The sequence below is a fragment of the Mycena indigotica genome (assembly GCF_014461135.1).
Source record: "Mycena indigotica strain 171206Taipei chromosome Unknown Mind.scaff0009, whole genome shotgun sequence".
NCBI lineage: Eukaryota > Fungi > Basidiomycota > Agaricomycetes > Agaricales > Mycenaceae > Mycena > Mycena indigotica.
The window spans coordinates 61,115-78,579 of NW_023503008.1; the positions used below are offsets into that span (position 1 = coordinate 61,115).

At 50.5% G+C, this 17,465-nt stretch overlaps 5 protein-coding genes across 5 annotated transcripts; 3 read left to right on the plus strand and 2 right to left on the minus strand.

Annotated features, from left to right (window-relative positions):
• Window positions 1-24: 24 nt before the first annotated feature.
• On the minus strand, window positions 25-1,484 carry MIND_00990400 (ENDO3c domain-containing protein; the record flags this gene model as incomplete). The annotated part of the gene is made up of 6 exons (XM_037366508.1): window positions 921-1,484; window positions 867-874; window positions 499-816; window positions 369-455; window positions 250-322; window positions 25-195 (listed from the first exon to the last, which is right to left on the minus strand). The coding sequence occupies exons 1-6, from the start codon at window positions 1,419-1,421 to the stop codon at window positions 25-27; spliced, it is 1,158 nt and encodes a 385-aa protein (XP_037215902.1). The 5' UTR covers window positions 1,422-1,484.
• A 367-nt stretch (window positions 1,485-1,851) lies between these two features.
• MIND_00990500 (Short-chain dehydrogenase/reductase family protein) lies at window positions 1,852-3,175 on the plus strand (the record flags this gene model as incomplete). The annotated part of the gene is made up of 7 exons (XM_037366509.1): window positions 1,852-1,960; window positions 2,006-2,112; window positions 2,150-2,296; window positions 2,346-2,718; window positions 2,770-2,911; window positions 2,959-3,064; window positions 3,113-3,175. 7 exons carry the CDS (start codon window positions 1,852-1,854, stop codon window positions 3,173-3,175), a joined length of 1,047 nt encoding a protein of 348 aa, XP_037215903.1.
• A 499-nt stretch (window positions 3,176-3,674) lies between these two features.
• On the plus strand, window positions 3,675-6,521 carry MIND_00990600 (uncharacterized protein; the record flags this gene model as incomplete). Its single annotated transcript, XM_037366510.1, has 20 exons — window positions 3,675-3,765; window positions 3,813-3,915; window positions 3,965-4,100; window positions 4,161-4,203; window positions 4,495-4,527; window positions 4,588-4,665; window positions 4,717-4,729; window positions 4,780-4,885; window positions 4,936-4,952; window positions 5,060-5,172; window positions 5,222-5,257; window positions 5,311-5,420; window positions 5,475-5,537; window positions 5,589-5,757; window positions 5,812-5,821; window positions 5,866-5,996; window positions 6,047-6,119; window positions 6,172-6,192; window positions 6,246-6,322; window positions 6,376-6,521. The coding sequence occupies 20 exons, from the start codon at window positions 3,675-3,677 to the stop codon at window positions 6,519-6,521; spliced, it is 1,569 nt and encodes a 522-aa protein (XP_037215904.1).
• Window positions 6,522-6,707: 186 nt separating this feature from the next.
• MIND_00990700 (Zn(2)-C6 fungal-type domain-containing protein) lies at window positions 6,708-8,563 on the minus strand (the record flags this gene model as incomplete). The annotated part of the gene is made up of 5 exons (XM_037366511.1): window positions 6,708-6,751; window positions 6,799-6,934; window positions 6,988-7,292; window positions 7,341-8,406; window positions 8,462-8,563. 5 exons carry the CDS (start codon window positions 8,561-8,563, stop codon window positions 6,708-6,710), a joined length of 1,653 nt encoding a protein of 550 aa, XP_037215905.1.
• A 1,353-nt stretch (window positions 8,564-9,916) lies between these two features.
• Window positions 9,917-16,229, plus strand: MIND_00990800 (Actin cytoskeleton-regulatory complex protein; the record flags this gene model as incomplete). The annotated part of the gene is made up of 14 exons (XM_037366512.1): window positions 9,917-10,745; window positions 10,796-13,450; window positions 13,498-13,551; window positions 13,601-13,729; window positions 13,776-13,940; window positions 14,102-14,832; window positions 14,884-15,015; window positions 15,063-15,152; window positions 15,197-15,385; window positions 15,434-15,494; window positions 15,539-15,797; window positions 15,847-15,895; window positions 15,946-16,081; window positions 16,132-16,229. The coding sequence occupies 14 exons, from the start codon at window positions 9,917-9,919 to the stop codon at window positions 16,227-16,229; spliced, it is 5,577 nt and encodes a 1,858-aa protein (XP_037215906.1).
• Window positions 16,230-17,465: the final 1,236 nt, after the last annotated feature.

Sequence of the window (17,465 nt, forward strand, 5' to 3'; positions counted from 1 at the left end):
TTTCAATGAGTTTCTAACCTTGCTTCACCAATCTAAATCAGAGTCATCTGTAGGAGTCCGCCTCTTGGGTTTTCCGCCCTTGGTAGCTCTCTTTCCCTTCCCCGCCATTGGAGTTTTGCCGATTCTGGCACTGGGACATAACCCCGAAGACAACGAACAAACTTCACAGCGGGGGTGCTTAGCTTCGCAGATTGTCTGACACGACGGCTCAGCATAGATGATCGTGTACCAGGGGACTTGACACAGTACCTGACCGAAACCGACGAGAAGCGGGTTGATTTCGCGCCAGTGTTCTTTTGGCAGCCATGATTCGAGACTGATCCTGACGAGATATGGTGAGGCGGGATATCCAGAAAGGCATCACTTACCGTGCATCCTCTTCCTTCTCTTTATTGTGCCACCCTAAGAGACGGGTTATCCTGGCGACATGCGTGTCTACACCTATTCCAGCATTGCTAAATCATGATAAGTGAGGAAACAAATGACGAGAAAACTCACATATCCCATGTGTTGTGAAGTGCAAGGAATCCAATCTTGGGCCCAACGCCATGTAGAGACAGCATTCCTTCAATTGACTGCGGCACATCCCCGTTGAAATCGTCGCAAAGCTGTTGGGCGGTTGTTTTGAGGTAGTTGGTTTTCTTCTCGCTCATACCAATAGATCTAATGGTGTCTTTGATGAGCCCTGAATCCGCCGCGAGCAATGCTTCAACAGACAACGTCCCTCCAATGGCTTGGCGGAGGTTGATGACAGCGGTGTCGACGGCCTTGTCATTCGTTTGTGCAGAGAGGATCAGAGAGACCAAAGTGGTGAATCTATAACGACGGTCAACAGAGGACCCGACTTGTCGTAGAATTATCCCAACCGTTTATTCTAAAAAAAGTTAGCTATCAGGTCATTACAAGGGATACAGACTCACTCTCGGGTCTGTCTCGTGCCTTTGCGCCATATGACAGCCCATGGTGTCCACTGGCGCCCCGCCATGCTTCCTCATTTCACGAAGTGCATCGAAAACCTCACGCCAACGCGCTGGAGTTGGGTCTGAGGTTGCGAGTGGCCGTTTGTATCCAGATGCCTTCCGTTTCGCGGCTGGTTTGCTGCCAGGAGACACTCTCTGCTTAGCGCGGGGAGATTTGGAGGGAGAAGATGAGGTTCGAGCGCGCTTTCGCGGAGGTGTGGACAGTAACGGTTTGAAATCGTCGTCGTCTATTGTCAGAAGCGTGCTCAAGTCATTTCCCGCGTCCTCCTCCTTCTTGGCTGTTCGCGCCGCGCGTTTTTCCCGTTGTGGAGTGCTCGGCAACGCTCCCAAATCCACATCCATCTTGACTTCGTCTTCTTCGAGTTTGAAGAGCGTGACACCGACATTATAGGGGCTCGCAAGAGATGATAAGCGTGCAGAGACCTTTCGTATCGCCGGCATTCTTGAGAGCCGTGGAAATCGCGTTATTGGGAGAGGGAACAAGGTGGATTGAGCAGAGAATGAGTGTCACGTGAGTCTTATCACATTTCTGTCACATTTCCTTTCCTCATTTCCCTCCCTCCTTTCACTGTCTTTTACATCCAGAAACCCATCGAAGTGTTTCGCAGAACGCCAAATTTGATGTCCCGAGTCTGACTTCCGGCTCCGAGCAGAATATGTTGTTTAGCACGAGTCCCGCCCATCGCCGAACGTGTATTCAACACTTGCACAACCTCTTTACTCCTCCCGGTACAATCCCGATCGCCGTTTAATGGCGAAAACACCATGACCGACGATCTGCTAGTTTGAGCGGCTTTGCCATTTTGAGTATAGTCACGAATGTCGAGTCAGATTCCGTCGAAGCACTCGAATATAAAAGATAACCTGGCTCATGAACTGTCAGCCGACAATGCCTACAGAAACTTGGCCTACATTCTCGCCGCAAACAACTGCCGAAGAAGTTGCAGACACATTTGCGTCGATTCTGGAGGGCAAAAATGGTAGGCGTCGATCTTCATCTGTCTTCATGTTCTAACGAGGCATAGCGCTGATTACTGGGACTTCTCTCAACGGGATGGGATACGAAGCCGCACGCGTCATAGCAAAACACGCCAGGCTTGTCATCATCACAGGATATAACGAAGACAGGCTTGTCTTTTATGTGCACTCAGTTAAACCCGCAAACTGAGCAACTCTTTAGGTTGAAACGTTCAGCGGAAGAGATCAAGAAATCTGTCCCGACGGCTAATATCCGCTGCCTTACGCTTGACTTGTCCTCGCAGAGTAGTGTGCGTGAAGCTGCCGCTCAAGTGAATTCATATTCGGAGCCCTTGCATGTGCGTCGACTATTTATTTGCTTCTCCTCACTCAGTATTCGTCGATCAGGTCCTCATTCACAATGCTGCTGCCCTGAATTTGGATGCCGACACCGTGTTTAAACGCACGGTCGATCTCGACGTTGATGTTCAATGGGCGACAAATCATTTCGGACCATTCCTGCTCACCAAGCTCCTACTTCCCCAGCTTCTCGCGGCCACATCGTCAAGTTGGACGTCTCGGGTCGTTCACGTGTCCGCAAAAGGACACCAGTTCGGAACCGGTGTAGATTTGGAGAACCTGGGTCGTCCTGATCCCACAGCTGAAGGAAACAGCGCGATGGGCATCAATTTCTCCACCAAAAGTGCAAATATCATGACGGCGAGCGAGCTGTCACGGAGGGCCGGAGGCAGAATACACGCGTATAGTCTGCATCCTGGAAGTAGGTTTCATTTTAATCATTGGCAGCTTTGACTGATGTGTGGTCTGTTAGTCGTGTACTCGAATGCCTTCACACGGCCGAAGGAGAAAAAGTCGCTTCCTCCAGAGCTAACCGCCATTGGACTCATCGACGAGAATGGGGATCCCGTGCCAGGCAAGTTCGCGTGGAAATCTATTGAAGAAGGCTCTGCGACGTGCGTAACGCTGTTTGGCCTTGGTCCGATGCTGACATGGTTGTTAGAATGGTCGCAGCCGCTTTTGACCCACGTTTGGACTCGACACCTGGTGCATACCTCGAAGATTGTCAGGTTGCCATGACCGAAGTCGCACCACATACTGCCGACCCAGTGAGTTCACCCTTGAACATTGAATCCACGGAGCTATATTTTTTGAAGGTCAAAGCAGCCAAGTTGTGGGATTTGACAGAGGAGATAATCGGAGAGAAGTTCGAGTTTTGAAAGTTGCATTTAGACGAACGGACTCTTATTAGAATGTTTTTATTCGTTCCGTTGACGCCGTATTCACTGATCGCCGACTCATATTGCCTCGCTCTGGCACAGGCGAAGTCTGTTAAGTCAAACTGCGTATTCAAGATGAGATGCTTACTACTATCGAGTCATTATGTGGATGAAGAAACCAGACATCTACGAAACGGTAACGGTTTCAAAGCAACACCTGCACGCATTCGAAAAAGAAACCTTGAAGTTGAAATTGCCAACTTGACCCAAGTGATTGAATTCGAATATCGACACGTGCTTCGGTCTCTCTTTCAGCCCACAACACGAAATGACTATGACCTCCTCCGCTTCGCAGTCTTACTATCCTTGGTACTATTCCGACTGGCCGTTGACTGGCCAATTGGATACACTATCAATAAGCAAACGCGGCGCCCTTTCCAGACTCCGCTGCTCCTTATAAAGCAGGGCACGGCGCCCAAGTTTGAACCATTGTTCGAGGATGACCATAGACTCCTGGCCCAAGTTTTCCTTTCATACAACCGCTGAAGAGGTCGCAGACACGTTTGCATCGATTCTTCGTGGCAAAAACGGTAGATGGTGGATATATCAAACCTGACGTTCTGACGAATCGCCGCAGTGTTCATTACTGGGACATCGCTCAATGGAGTAGGATATGAAGCCGCGCGCGCCATAGCAAAATATGCTGGCCTTGTAATAATCACCGGCTACAACGAGGAGAGGTTGGTCCTGACACTTATCTTCTTCGTTGCAAAGCTCACCAACCTTCAGATTGAAGCGCTCCTTTGATGAGATCAAGAAATCCGTTCCTACAGCCAACATTCGCTGCCTTATCCTCGATCTATTGTCACAGAACAGCGTTCGCAAGGCGGCAGCCCAAGTGAGTGCAGACTTGGACCACCTTCATGTACGTCCCTCTTCTGTTCAATCATGCTTCTTTTTCCCCCACTAAGCAGCGACTATATAGGTCCTTATCCACAACGCTGCTACCACCAATTTTGGCGCTCCAAGTCAGCGCACAGCAGATCTTGACGTCGATGTTCAATGGGCGACGAATCACTTTGGACCGTTCCTTCTCACGAAACTCCTCCTTCCCAAGCTTCATGCAGCTAAATCGTCAGAGTGGACGCCTCGGGTTGTTTACGTGTCTGCCAAGGGGCACCAATTTGGTGTTGGTGTTGACTTGGAGAACTTGGGTCGTCCTGATCCAAAGGTGGAGGGAAATAGTCAGATGGGCATCTATTTCTCGACCAAGAGTGCCAATATCATGATGGCCAGTGAGCTGTCGAGAAGATCCGGAGGCAAAATTCATGGCTATAGTTTGCATCCTGGAGGTATGTAAACCAGTCTTGAAGTGATAAACATTAGTAAACATGGCTAACTTCGTCATCTAGTCATCTACACCAACGTTTTCATGCGAATGAAAGAGACCAACTCATTTCCCCCGGAACTCAGCTCAATTGGTTTGATTAGTGAGCAAGGCAATCCTATGTCTGATAAATTTCCTTGGAAATCCATCGAAGAAGGTGCTGCAACGTGCGTAAGGTTTTTGGAGATCTATTTTAGAGTGTTATATATGTGTTCAGAACTGTCGTGGCGGCTTTTGATCCTCGTCTGGACTCGACGCCTGGCGCATACTTGGACGACTGCCAAGTTGCTATGGATGAAGTCGCTCCGCATACTTCTGATGCAGTGAGTCTGGTTGAATGTGCTTATGGGACGAATATCTGATTGACTTTAAGGGGAAAGCAGCTCAATTGTGGGAGCTAACGGAGGGGATAATTGGGGAGAAGTTTGAGTTTTAGAAAACTGTACAAGTCGCAATCCCGAAACAACGGAGTCGTGCTGAGTGATCATCCGGGCCAGTCCGGGCCCTAAGCATGCACCGCCACCTCCGGCCTTTACAAAACCGGACCAATACTTGCTTGTGCTCTGCTTCTCGTACTACCGTCTTCTTTTATTTACGATGTCTACGTTAGGTCCGTTCTGTCTTTCTTATTGGTTTCCGAATGCTCACTATAGGACCAGCTACTTCTTCGTTGTTCAATGTCCAAGGCAAAACCGGTATGATTCTTTCGCCAGTCATTTTATGGCTAATAGCCAGGGCCATTTGCCAGTTCTGGTCACCGGTGGAGGGAGCGGAATTGGAAAGATGATCGCTGCCGGGTTTGTCAAGAATGGAGCAACGGTCTACATCGCTGCACGCAAGGAGAAACAACTACAAGAGGTTGTTCCGGAAAACATGATATTTATAATGCCAATGCTCATTGAGAGGACATAGGCCGTGGCGGACCTCCAACAACTTGGCGGAGGGAAAGTCGACTACATTGTCGCCAATGTCGGGGTACGCGATTTCCGGGTCCTCTGCTCGACTTGCAATTGAACTCGATCCGAGTCGAAAGCGGGATGTGACGCCCTCATTGCCGAATTCAAAAGACGCGAAGCCAAGTTGCATGTTCTTGTCAACAACTCGGGGATCACTTGGGGCGCTCCATTTAACGACTTCCCGGAAGAAAAGGGTTGGGACAACGTGTTTGCAGTCAACGTGAAGAGTATATTCTATAGTGTGTCACCCGGGCCCATATCTCTTTCGAAACTAATCAAATGGATGTTTTTAGTGACTGCTGGGTACGAAATCACTCATTATTTCAAGCTTCACTTAATCTGGAAAGGTTGACTGACTATTTGACGAAAGGCGCAACAGCCAACGATCCTGGACGCGTTATAAACATATCATCCACAGACTCTGTCGTTCCTCATAGCGAGAACTTGCTGAGCGAAAATGGCAATGGAACATGGAGCTGTTAGTGTTTCTGTTGGGTACGATATTGATAGTGCCTCACTCGACTCCAGACCAACCCAGCAAAGCTGCCGTTAACCACCTCACAACACAACTGGCGGTAAAACTAGGCCCAAGCCAAGTTACGTAGGTCCATTTGCATTTTTGGCATGTTGCTTGTACTTCTGCTGTTATTTAGTGTAAACGCCATTCTGCCTGGGTATGGTTTCCTTGTCTGCAAGCACGTCGAACCCAACTGAACGAGGATGACAGATACTTCCCAAGTAAAATGACCGCCTATGGCCTCAAAACTGCGGGCAAAGAGATTCTCGCTACGGGCCAGCCCACCGGTAGGGTTATTTGCCTGCCACTCAATTCGGAAAGATAACGGGTCGGATTATAGGTCGTTTGGGACAAACGGAAGACATGGCTGGCGTCGCACTCTTCCTCGCCTCCCCGGCAGCCGTACATGTCACTGGCGCTCAAATCATTGTCGATGGAGGCGGACGCTTTACTCGTCAAGACATTGCTGCCCAAGTCAAGTTGTAGTTCTAATGAAACGTCTGGTCACTCTCAGGACACGGACACGGTCCCGTGACGTGACTTCTCCTGAGTATATTCTTATCTTTCTTTCGCGTTTGCAAGAACAGAGAGAATGGAGTCATGGGTATATTACTTGATTCGCGTGGTACAATTGTGTTCAACCCTTCGGCGGAGAGAATATATATTGATAATTTAAAGTGTCCCGCAAGCGTCTTCGATAGCAGCAATTTGATAGCCTACAAGGTCACTTCCGTGTCTGATCCTCTGAAGACAAACGGCTTACTGAGTAGCGGACACGTGGCCTTGAAGGGCCGGATTGCGTCCAATGCTCTTCCCAGCAATGTGCGCACATGAGTCGTGGAGTCTCCCAAGTCGTATGGACCTTCTATGAACTCCTGGAACGCACCGGTCCACATTGTCTATCGTTAGGTGAGTCATCCCTTAATAAAGTTGGAGAAAACAGTCAACGCACTCCGATTACAGGGTTGACGTAATCAGTCAGTTGTGCGGGGAATGCAAGCACGACACCGAGTATACCTTGCGAGGCGGCTCTGCGTTTGGCTCGGGATGCTCCGTTGTGTTGTAGCGGCGGGATTGCGTGGAGCTGTAAAGTAGCAGCATGGATGAAACTATGCACCAGAAGCAAAGCTCGAAGTTTGGCGGGTGTCGGGTTATGCACAGAGTGCGGGGAGATGAGTGTAGAGTGAAATGAATCGATTAACGCATCATGGGCGGAGAATATCGATTGGAAGGTGGCAATCTCGGTGGGGGACATATCTTTGCATATCGTGAGTAACAAGAAGGGGTACCAAATGCAAGCCATACCGGGTCTGACTTGACGAGCCAATTTGTTGGAGCGTTGCAGCAGCAGTGCGGCCTTGCTGAGCAAAGCCACCGTCGATGTTCCAGAATCCGATGTCGGAGAACCATCAAGAAATTTATCGACGGTGTTCTCATATCTGGAATTGGTCTCCATCCGACCTTGTTCGTACTCGTCCCATTCGAGTGGCCAAGGGGAGTCGATACAGCAACTGGAATTCTGTAAATCGTGGTGGGCATCTTCGCTCAGAGCGACAGCCCATGTCTTGTCGAGTATCATCACAGCCCAGCAAGCGTGAATTTGTTCCCCTTCTTCGATGATGTCGCGCGGAGCAGAAAGTCGTCCATAAGCGTTGTGGGCTTTCTTAGATCGTATGAGATGTAAGCCGCTACTCAGCGCAAGCGATATTGCTGACGCTGTGTGGTATTTGCCTTCCAAAAAACGGCCAGAGGCAAAGAAATAATGCGCGAGAAGCACTTCGGCTTGTAACGTGTGCATAACTCTTTGTGGATGGAGGCCAGACAGCGCAGTAGATGTCAATTCTAGAGCAGAAGAGAGAAGTTGGCTTTCGCGGGCCATAAGCTGGGGGTTCTTCGAGAAACGGACTCCCCAGAGGTAGACGCAAAAAAGGAGTGCGGGACATGGTCGAGAAGAGCTATTTAGGGGATGATTTAGTATGGCGGAATCCTTGAATCGCGTTGCGTTGAGGAAGAATCCTACTTCCGATGCGTATGATAGAAAACAGTCGACAAGTTTCGCGATGACATCAAACGGTGGCTCTTGGAGGGGCGAAGAGTCTACAGTCAAGTCAAACGTGTGCAAATAAATCGCGGTGGCTGAGATACCAAATGAGACTCCTGTCGCCTTTGTGTATGGCTGTTGTAATTTGACCGTCATGTGGGGTAGGACGAGATGTGGGTGCTCTAATTCCTGGATGCGACTCTCCAAACGGTTGATGCTTTCTTGCAGAATTTCGGCTCTTGCCCGACCGCCATGATAAGTATATTCACAATCGTCGTGACGATCAGCCCGCTCGCAAGGGCCACAAACCGGCTGTAGCCCATCACACCTCTGTTGAATGCTTCGTCAGACAAAATCGTCACCGCCAACCCAATCGGGAACCGACCATTTTCCTACGTCGGCAGTTGTAACACGCTTTTCCACGTTCCATGCTCTTAGTTTTCGCATTTTCGCCAGTGGCAGTTGAGTCGTGTGGGTGGTGAGGCATTTAGCTCGAGCTGTTTCTGAATTTGTTGCCATTTTTCGACGCAGTTGGAGACAGCTAAGTAGGTGCAGTGCCCGAGCAACTCGCCGAGTCGGCAAGTTCATCACTTGAGCCAACAAAATCCCCGTGGGGTGATTTGGGTGGATGGCATAAGACGGGATGTGAAGTGTGACAAGTGACCGAACGCGGGGCCGAACGATTGCCGGTGATGACGCCGTGTCGAGGCCGGTTTGGATGAAAGGCTTTGTGGGCAGGTTGTGATATAGAATAGAAGATTGGACCCTCTTTTCTTTTTGACTAAAGGTCGACAAATCCCAACTCCATGAAAGAAACATAGAACCTTCGATTTGCCGTGTATTGGGTCCCTATTGGCCGTCTTCTGTAGCAGTGATGGCGCATCAGGCGGGTATTCGGGGACTTTCTTCCCGGATGAAAGGTCCAAATAATGTTTCCATCAGGCCAGGATAAGGCGGCTAAGTTGTCGGTTGACACCTCGGGCTCGGATATTGCAACAAAGACAACGCACAATCCGGTTCTCGGAGATGTGTGTACCCGTGTTGGGAACGGGAGACACGGCGGAAAGCGGTGGAAAGTCGGAAATTGCGGAGTTGGCGGAATGTCGTTAGGTTGCCGGGCGATCTCAACGAAGTGTGGATAATCTTGACTGACTGTTTGTTGCTCCTGGCTTCCGTCGGGATATCGTCTACTTCAAGATGAACTCCACGAAATTACGGTGGCGCCAATACTCGTTTCCTTTTGTGATCAGTCCAAAGAGACCTAGTGATTGGCACTACACGAAATGGTGCAAATAAAGCCTCCATGCAAGTTCATCACCGCAAGAGCACAGCGTTAAAAGTGTTTAGGAGCTGAACTTGACTCGGAAAGGGCAGTCAACTGATTGGATTCCAAGGCGACAAGTTGAACCATTGACCGTGACAATCACGATTCTATTTGAACTTTTGGAGAACGGACGGCGGCTTTGGGTTTTGATTAACTCGTGGAAGGGCACTCGCCGCTCGAGCAAGGATATCTCCCTGGCTTGCCAAACATGTCAGTTTCACTCTCTGACTTGAAGAGTTGCGGATATAACTGTCGTTACTGTAGCAAGAAAAACTTGAAGTCGTCCACAGGAATCGAAACATGAATGCCATGCGGCCTGAGCTGAAAGTGATCAGAACAACTCAAAAGCTCGATACCGAGCAATTACCATGGCTCTTGCTAGCAGCGTGCATTTACAAACCATCTTTTCGTCCGACTAAGTAAGTGTCTTGACGAAGTGATCACATCAGCAACAATGATGTTACAGCGCGTGACTGTGACGCGCAGCCCAAGATCATCTCGTCCCTCCCGCCAACCATGTCCCAATGGCAGCAGCCTGGGTACCAGTATCCCATGCAGACTGGGTACCCCGGCGTGAATGCCAACTTCCAACAGCAGCCACAACAACCAGGTCAATTCCAACAAGCACCTGGCCAATTCCAGCAACCACAGCAATTCCAGCAAGCTCCTGGATTGGTTCCCCAACCGACTGGATATGTTCCTCCCCGTCCCATGGCCATGCAGCAAACCGGCTTTGTGCAAAGTCAGCCCACTGGTTACGGTGGCTTCCAACACCGTCCAGCCCCGCCTCCTCCTCCCGTTCCATCACTCCCGACTCAGTTTCAAGGACAAGGCAGTAACTTCCTTAACCCACAACTGCCTAATCGAAGTTTTCTTAATACTTCGCCGTCGCCGGGGGGCGGAGGGCTAATGCCTCAAGCAACGGGTTTTCCCGGACAACGACTCGTCGCACAGCCCACGGGTTTCGTCGACCCGCGTTTGCAGATGATGTCCAACTCATTCATGCCCATGAATATCAGCTCTCCCTATGGAGCCGGAGGCGCACCGCAGCTTCAGCCGCAGCAACCGGTATCTCTTCAACAGTCGTTTCAACAAATGCAGACCCAGAAACCACGTGTGTCTTGGGCACTCGGGAAAGCTGAAAAGAAGCAATACGACCAAATTTTCAGGGCTTGGGATGCACAGAGGACGGGGTTTATCGATGGAAAGACAGCATTGGAGGTGTTTGGGCAAAGTGGGCTCTCGAAGGACGATCTCGCAAGGATCTGGGGTCTGGCAGATGTCGATGACAGAGGCAAGCTCAACATCGCCGAGTTCCATGTCGCTATGGGTATCATCTATCGCAGTGCGTATTATTTGCCATTTTTCTGATGTAAAATTCACCATTCTTTACAGGGCTCAATGGCAGCGAGATTCCTGACCAACTCCCTCCCGAACTCATCCCCCCTTCTGTTACCGCCATCGAGGACTCGGTCAATATGTTGACCGACTTGCTCAAGAATGAGCCTCGCTCGCGCACACCTAACAGCGAAGTCTCATATCAGCCGCAACGATCATTTACCAACACAACTTCAACTCCAGCTGGTCGAGATGCGACAATATATCGCCATGATGACTCGCAGTCGGCCTACAAACCCCGCTCGCGTCACCTAAACCGAGACGATGTACGGGCAACTGCCGAACTCAACTCTTCCTCAGCAGACTTGAATGACATGAAGCGGGCATTGGCGAATACCGCGTCAATGCTGGATCGAGCTGCAGAACAAGACAAACAGCGAACAGCTGAGGACGAGGAGCTTGAAAGGGAAATGGATGACCTGAAGTATCGCGTTGATCGTATTCGCGAGGATTTGGACTATGTCTCCCGTGGGCCCCGCTCAGCCGCCAAGGACGAGGAAAAGCGTAAGCTTGAGCGTGAGCTAATGGAGCTGACGCATGTCCGGGTGCCGGAGGTTGAGCGAAAGCTTAAGGCTCGGGAGGAGCGCCGTGATAGGGAGAAAAGGGAGTATGCGAGGGACAGGGATCGTCGCAACGACAGGTTTGGGCGATTTGGAGACAGAGACGATGACCGTGATCGTTATGACCGTGACCGAGATCACAGGCGGTATGAGGATGACCGAGATCGTGACCGCGACAGGCCATATTCTCGCGGTGGGTATCGCGAAGACCGAGATTACGACAGAGGCTCGTATCGTCGTCGTTCACCTTCTAGAGATCGTGACCGCGACCGTGATCAAGACCGACAACGTGACCGGGACCGCGATTATGAACGTCCTCGAAGTGCCGCCCCTCCAGAACCAGCTCCGGTGGCTCGTCCAGCTCCTTCACCCTCACCGGCCCCTCCCGCAGCCTCCCCAGCCCCAGCGACAAAGAATATGACGCCTGAGGAACGGCAAGCATTTGCTCGTGCTGAAGCCAGGCGACGGGTAGAAGAGCGTATGAAAGCATTGGGTGTGACACCCACTCCGTCTCCCGCTGTCGTGGACTCGAGTGTTGAAGAGCGACTTGCCCAAGAGAAGAAGGAAGCTGAAGAAAAGGCCAGAATCGCTAGTAAAGAAGCAGAGGAGAGGGAAGCCGCGAGACAAAGCCGACTTGCGAATGAAAAGGCTGTCAAAGACGGAGGCGCGACTGCTCCGACCCCAACTAAAACTGTTTCTGCCGCGCCTCCAGCACCAACGCCCACTTCAAAGGCAGTCCCGCCGCCACCTAAACCAAAATCAGCTCCGCCTCCGCCTATTCGACAGAAAGCGGCTCCTCCACCACCAAAGCCACGTATTACTCCTGTTGCGCCAGCACCACCTAAGGTAGTCGTGCCTGAAGTCGACCCTGAAGAGGAACTATTCCGCCAGAAGGAGGCAGCATTGTTGAAACAGCGTGAAGAACGGGCAGAGCGCTTACGGAAAATGATGGAAGAAGAAGAAGAACAGGCGAGGAGGGATGAAGAAGAGATGCAGAAGCGAATTCAAGCTAGGAAAAATGCTCAAGCAGCCAAAGAACGGGATCGTGACTCTAGCGTCGCGAGTGTCAGCACAAGGTCGCCATCACCGGTTATGGTCGTTGCTCCAACACCTCCACCGGCGCCTGTCAGTGTTACAACCCCTCCAGAAAAAGCAAGCGGGACAAATCCGTTCAGTCGATTTATGAAGGAGGGAGGTTCCGCTGCCTCAACACCTGCGACTGCTCCATCGACTAATCCTTGGGCTCAAGCTTCTTCTTCCACGCCGGTTGCTACTCCTTCTGTAGCTTCAGCTGCCCCGGTTCGGACCAATCCTTTCCCGACGGCGGCTTCCAACACCAAATCGAGTTATCACACTGCTCCGAAGGACAGTCTCGATGATGACTGGGAAGATATTCAAGAGAAAGACGACGACGACAGTGACAGTGATGATCCGTTAACGTCCAGGGACGCCAGGAAGGATTTTGCAAAACAGCTTTTCCAAAACATCTTACCTAGCGCGCCTTCACCTGGTCCAGCTGGAGGCTCGCGAAGTGGAACTCCAGCAACTCCCGCTTCAGCTAGTGCTGGGCCACCACCACCTCCACCACCACCCGCTCCTCCAATGGCTCCTCCGGCGCCCCCTATGGCTCCTCCAGCACCGCCACCGCCAGCAATGGGTGTAACTTCTGCACCTGCTGCGAGACCAGACACAAGTGCGCTTTTGCTTGCCATTCAAGGCGGCAAATCTCTTCGCAAGACTGTCACCGTCGACAAAAGCGGGCCATCAGTGTCTGGAAAGGTTGTTGGTGGATCGGAGGTCCCGGCCCATATCAATGTTGCCCCACGCGCTCCCTCTCCCGAGCCACCATCTATGTCCATGTCGAACAATAGTAATCGTCAGTCCGTTGACTGGTATGCTGGACTCGCAGCTGATTCGACACCCATTGTAGTGGACAGAATGCCTTCAATGAGCGAAGAGGTTGAAGAACCATACGAGCCCCACTTTTCTCAGCCGCAGCCTCCACCATCTGTCCCCGATATTCATGTCGAGGATCACGAGTCTACTCCCCAGTCTGAGTCTGACTTGATGGCAGACGTCGATAGGACTGTTGGTAAGTTGCCCCCTTTCATCGAGACACACCTGACTCGTTTTGGACAGAGTTGAAAGTTCGCACGCTATATGCATACGAGGGCGATGGTGCCGAGGATATCAGTGAGCGTATTTCTCCCTTCAATAGTCAGAGTTGAAGACTTAAAATCAGCCTTCGGGGAAAACGACATTTTAATCGCCAATCCGTCTAAAACAGGTGGCGATTGGTGGTTCGGAAGGTCACTTCGCGATGGACGATCAGGGATGTTCCCAAAGACCTACGTTGCAGAAATCCAACCCAGTATGTCGTCCTTTTCTCATCAATCTTTTTATAACTGGCTTCGTAGCTACCGCCAAGGCCATCTATGCTTATAACGCCTCAAACACGGACGAGTTATCATTCGCAGAAGGTGAAACATTGGATATAATCGATGCGAGCGAGGAGGAGTGGTGGAAGGTGGAGCGGGCTGGCACGGTCTACATCGTGCCTGCCGCATACCTGTCGATGGAGGGTTAGTGGTTCATTCGATTTCCCATTGAGTCCATCCTTTTCTTACCCCCCGCTTTTGTTTGGATATAGGCTGAACATGTTTTCTGGTTCTTTTTTTCATGTATCTCCTTTCACACAAACCAAATCGGAATTTTCCCGCAATCTTTTCTGAATCGCCAACAGAAGGCAGTATAAGGGCTAATGAGGCAAGTTTAGATGACAATAGACCGACTTTAGAATCAACATCATACTCAACATCACCACAAACGACAATCGCCAAATTGGATCTTGAAGTTCCTGACGACGACACATCGACTGACAACGACGAAGATGACGACTATTTCTCACTGAGCGAAGACGATTCAGAAAACGAGGCGGACTCTGATGCGAGGGAGCACGAACGTCAACGGGTGCTTGAGGCTGCGGGATTGATAGTGAAGAAGGAGAAAGATGTTCAGCCGCCTCCACGACCAGTACGACGACGCTCAAAAGACAAAGCGCCGGGCAGAAGACCACCACCAGCCGCGCCATTAGCTGACCGTTCGTCTGTTGTGTCAAGTTCTTCGTCTGGGAAGGACCTACCCGCGCTGCCAGAACTGGCGCTGGACGATGCATATGATAGGTATGAGTCCTTCCGCGGCCACCACCAGCGGTTGTCGGTTGCTTCAATCGAGACAAATCCTGCGGTACCGCCGTCACCGTCAAGTCCATCGGTGATGACAACATCAACATCAACGGGCAGTGAAGGCGTGGGGAGGGGCTATTCGCAGCTGCTCAACTTTTTGGGCAGGAAGACACCCAATAGTGGGGAGGGTGTCTCTGTTGCTGATCGCAAGGCGACGATATCCGGGCCAATATTACAGACTCCCGAGAATGGATATGGGTCTAGGTCGAATAGTCCGGCGTTTGGAAGTGTGAGTGTCATTCCCAGGCTGTTGTTCACTTTGTTCTTATCCAGGGTCCAGTCATGGGCTAGCTTGGTTGACAAGTCGGCGTTGGAAGGGATCCCAACTATGGAGCGCAAACGGCAAGAAGCGATATTTGAACTGATCGTTACGGAGGAGACATACGTGAAAGACCTACAGCTCATCGTCGAGGTCGGTCTTCTGCTGTGTCTTGGTTCAATGCTTGACCGCATGGTCAGACATTCTACTCGAGCATGATGCCTCTTTTAGAGCGGAAAGCGATCACAGTCGTATTTGCAAACATCGAGGACATCTTGTTGACCAATACTGTGTGTGTTACCATCCTTTGTTTTCTTCCCAACTGATTGGTTAGACCTTCATGAGTGAGCTGGAGCAGCGCCAGAAGGAATGCAGGTTGTATGTTGACCGAATCGGTGACATTCTTCAGAGCCACATGTCGAATATGGCTGTCTACATGGAGTACTGCGTCAACCAAGGCAACGCTATCAAGGTGCTCAAGTCGTTGCGGGACTCGAATCCAGAGTTGGCGAGTCATCTACAGGTATGATTGGAAACAGCCATACCCAACAGTTACATTGACACACTGTAGCGCCTCAAAGAAGATCCACTTGTAAGGAATCTGGATTTGTCGAGTTACCTGCTTGCGCCAAGTATGTCTCAAAACGGCCATCGGCATATCTAACTCCCGCCACAGTGCAACGCATCACACGTTACCCACTGCTCATCAAGCAGATTCTGAGCTATACCGAGCTGGGGACCGAACACAAGGCTGTCCACAAATCGATCACCACTGCAGAGAAGATTCTTGAACATATCAACGAGTCGATCAGGGAGCAGGAGGGTCGTGAGACACTGAAGCGCATTTCGCAGAACTTGTGGATCGGGCAGGGGAGGCTGGACTTGACTGCGCCGACAAGACATATGGGTGCAAGGAGGCTGTTGAAGGAGGGCCCGTTGATGAAGGGAAAGAGTGGGGAGAAAACTGCACGGGTTTTTGTGCAGTGATATCTTGGTGTTGACGGATGCGGGGATGAAGACGCTCTACCGCATGGTCAGTTGTGTGTCGGTCCACATTTCATGTTTCGCTGATTGTTTGGGCAGCCGATACCGCTCAATGAGGCCCAGGTCAAAGATGCTCCCGGAAATCGAGATGACACGATTTTCCAAGTCGCGCTTCCGTACCCGCGCGGAGGCGATGCCGTGGTTTTAAGAGCATCTAGTGTGCGGGACTGTCAGCGTAAGTGCTGGTTTACTCGCTCAAGATGAGATTAATTAACGTGTTTTTAGTGTGGACGGATGCAATCGAAGCTGCGAGTAGAAAATGTAGGGAGGCGGAAAAGCTAGGGACAAGAAAGGTTCCCTCCACCTCGTCTTATTCTCCGTGATTTTGCCACTGCTTGGAAGATCTATCAACTACTAGCTCTATAATCTTGTATATGCCATTTGATATGTCCCAAATTCTTTTCCAATGCTTTGGTACTGCTTGATTTCCATAGGGTCATAAACCTTACAGTTATTCAATACTGAGGTGTAAGCATAGAAATCAGAGATTTCCTTCTTCTTTGCCTAACTACCTACCTGTTTTATGATAAGTCTTGGATATGCTGGCACTGTGGTGCCTGGTCTGACCACTTAGTGGACTGGATACTAATACTATCATGTGACTATTTTTATTTTCTTTTTTAATCATATTTTTATTCTGCAGGCAAGTATGCTATAGCTACTAAGGTACTAAACAGCTATTGGGGGGAGTATATCTATTTTATCTGGCCTTTACCTATAGGCACAGTAGCCAGCATCAGTCTGAGTTAAGTCTGAGCATAAGTAGTACTATTGGTCTATAGGAGCTGCTGGATGGGGCTGACGTGAAGCGAGCGATGTTTCCAGACATCCTACTGTGTGTACAGTGCATCCCAAAATGTATGTCTCACATGTTTCTAATGAACTTATTCATGTACAGATGCAAAATACTCTGTCAAAATGTGCTGGGCTCAGTCTGCCGCAAAAAGCCTGACCTGTAGCCCCGACACCTCCAACAGTAAAAGGACATGTATTACCGCCATAAGACATGGGCCAACAACAACACCTTCCGCTCTGGTGTCCTCATCAACTCTCAGATGCGACCAAAATCATCCTCGCTGGGTCTGACGGGCAAATATGGCGGCGACGAAGGTGTGGACAACATGTCTGGAGTGAGCAGAGTGTCTGTCGGCATCTCACCCATGGTCAGAACAAGGTTAAATTGAATCTCTGGGGGCAATTGGGCCAGATGGTGTTAGCAAATTGGTCTGTATTAAAGGGAATCTCAATGCTGTTGTAAGGGCAACCCTGGAGACTCTGACAAAAGCCTAGCAGGGGAGGATCCAAAGCATGAATAAAAGCTACAGGAAATATATGGAGGGACTAGCAGGGGAGGATCCAAAGAGAAGAAACTCTAAGGGTCCGCCTGCTAGGGCGCCAACTATATACTGGTCATCCGTAACTGCCAATGTAGAGTGCAGAAGGCCTGAGCGCCGTCACAGGCTCTGTCCCACACCCCTCCCAAGCTGATTGTTGGGAGGGTCTTGATGGATTGGTGATTGTGCGGGTGAAGGAGGCTGAGGACGAGGGTTGGGGTGGAT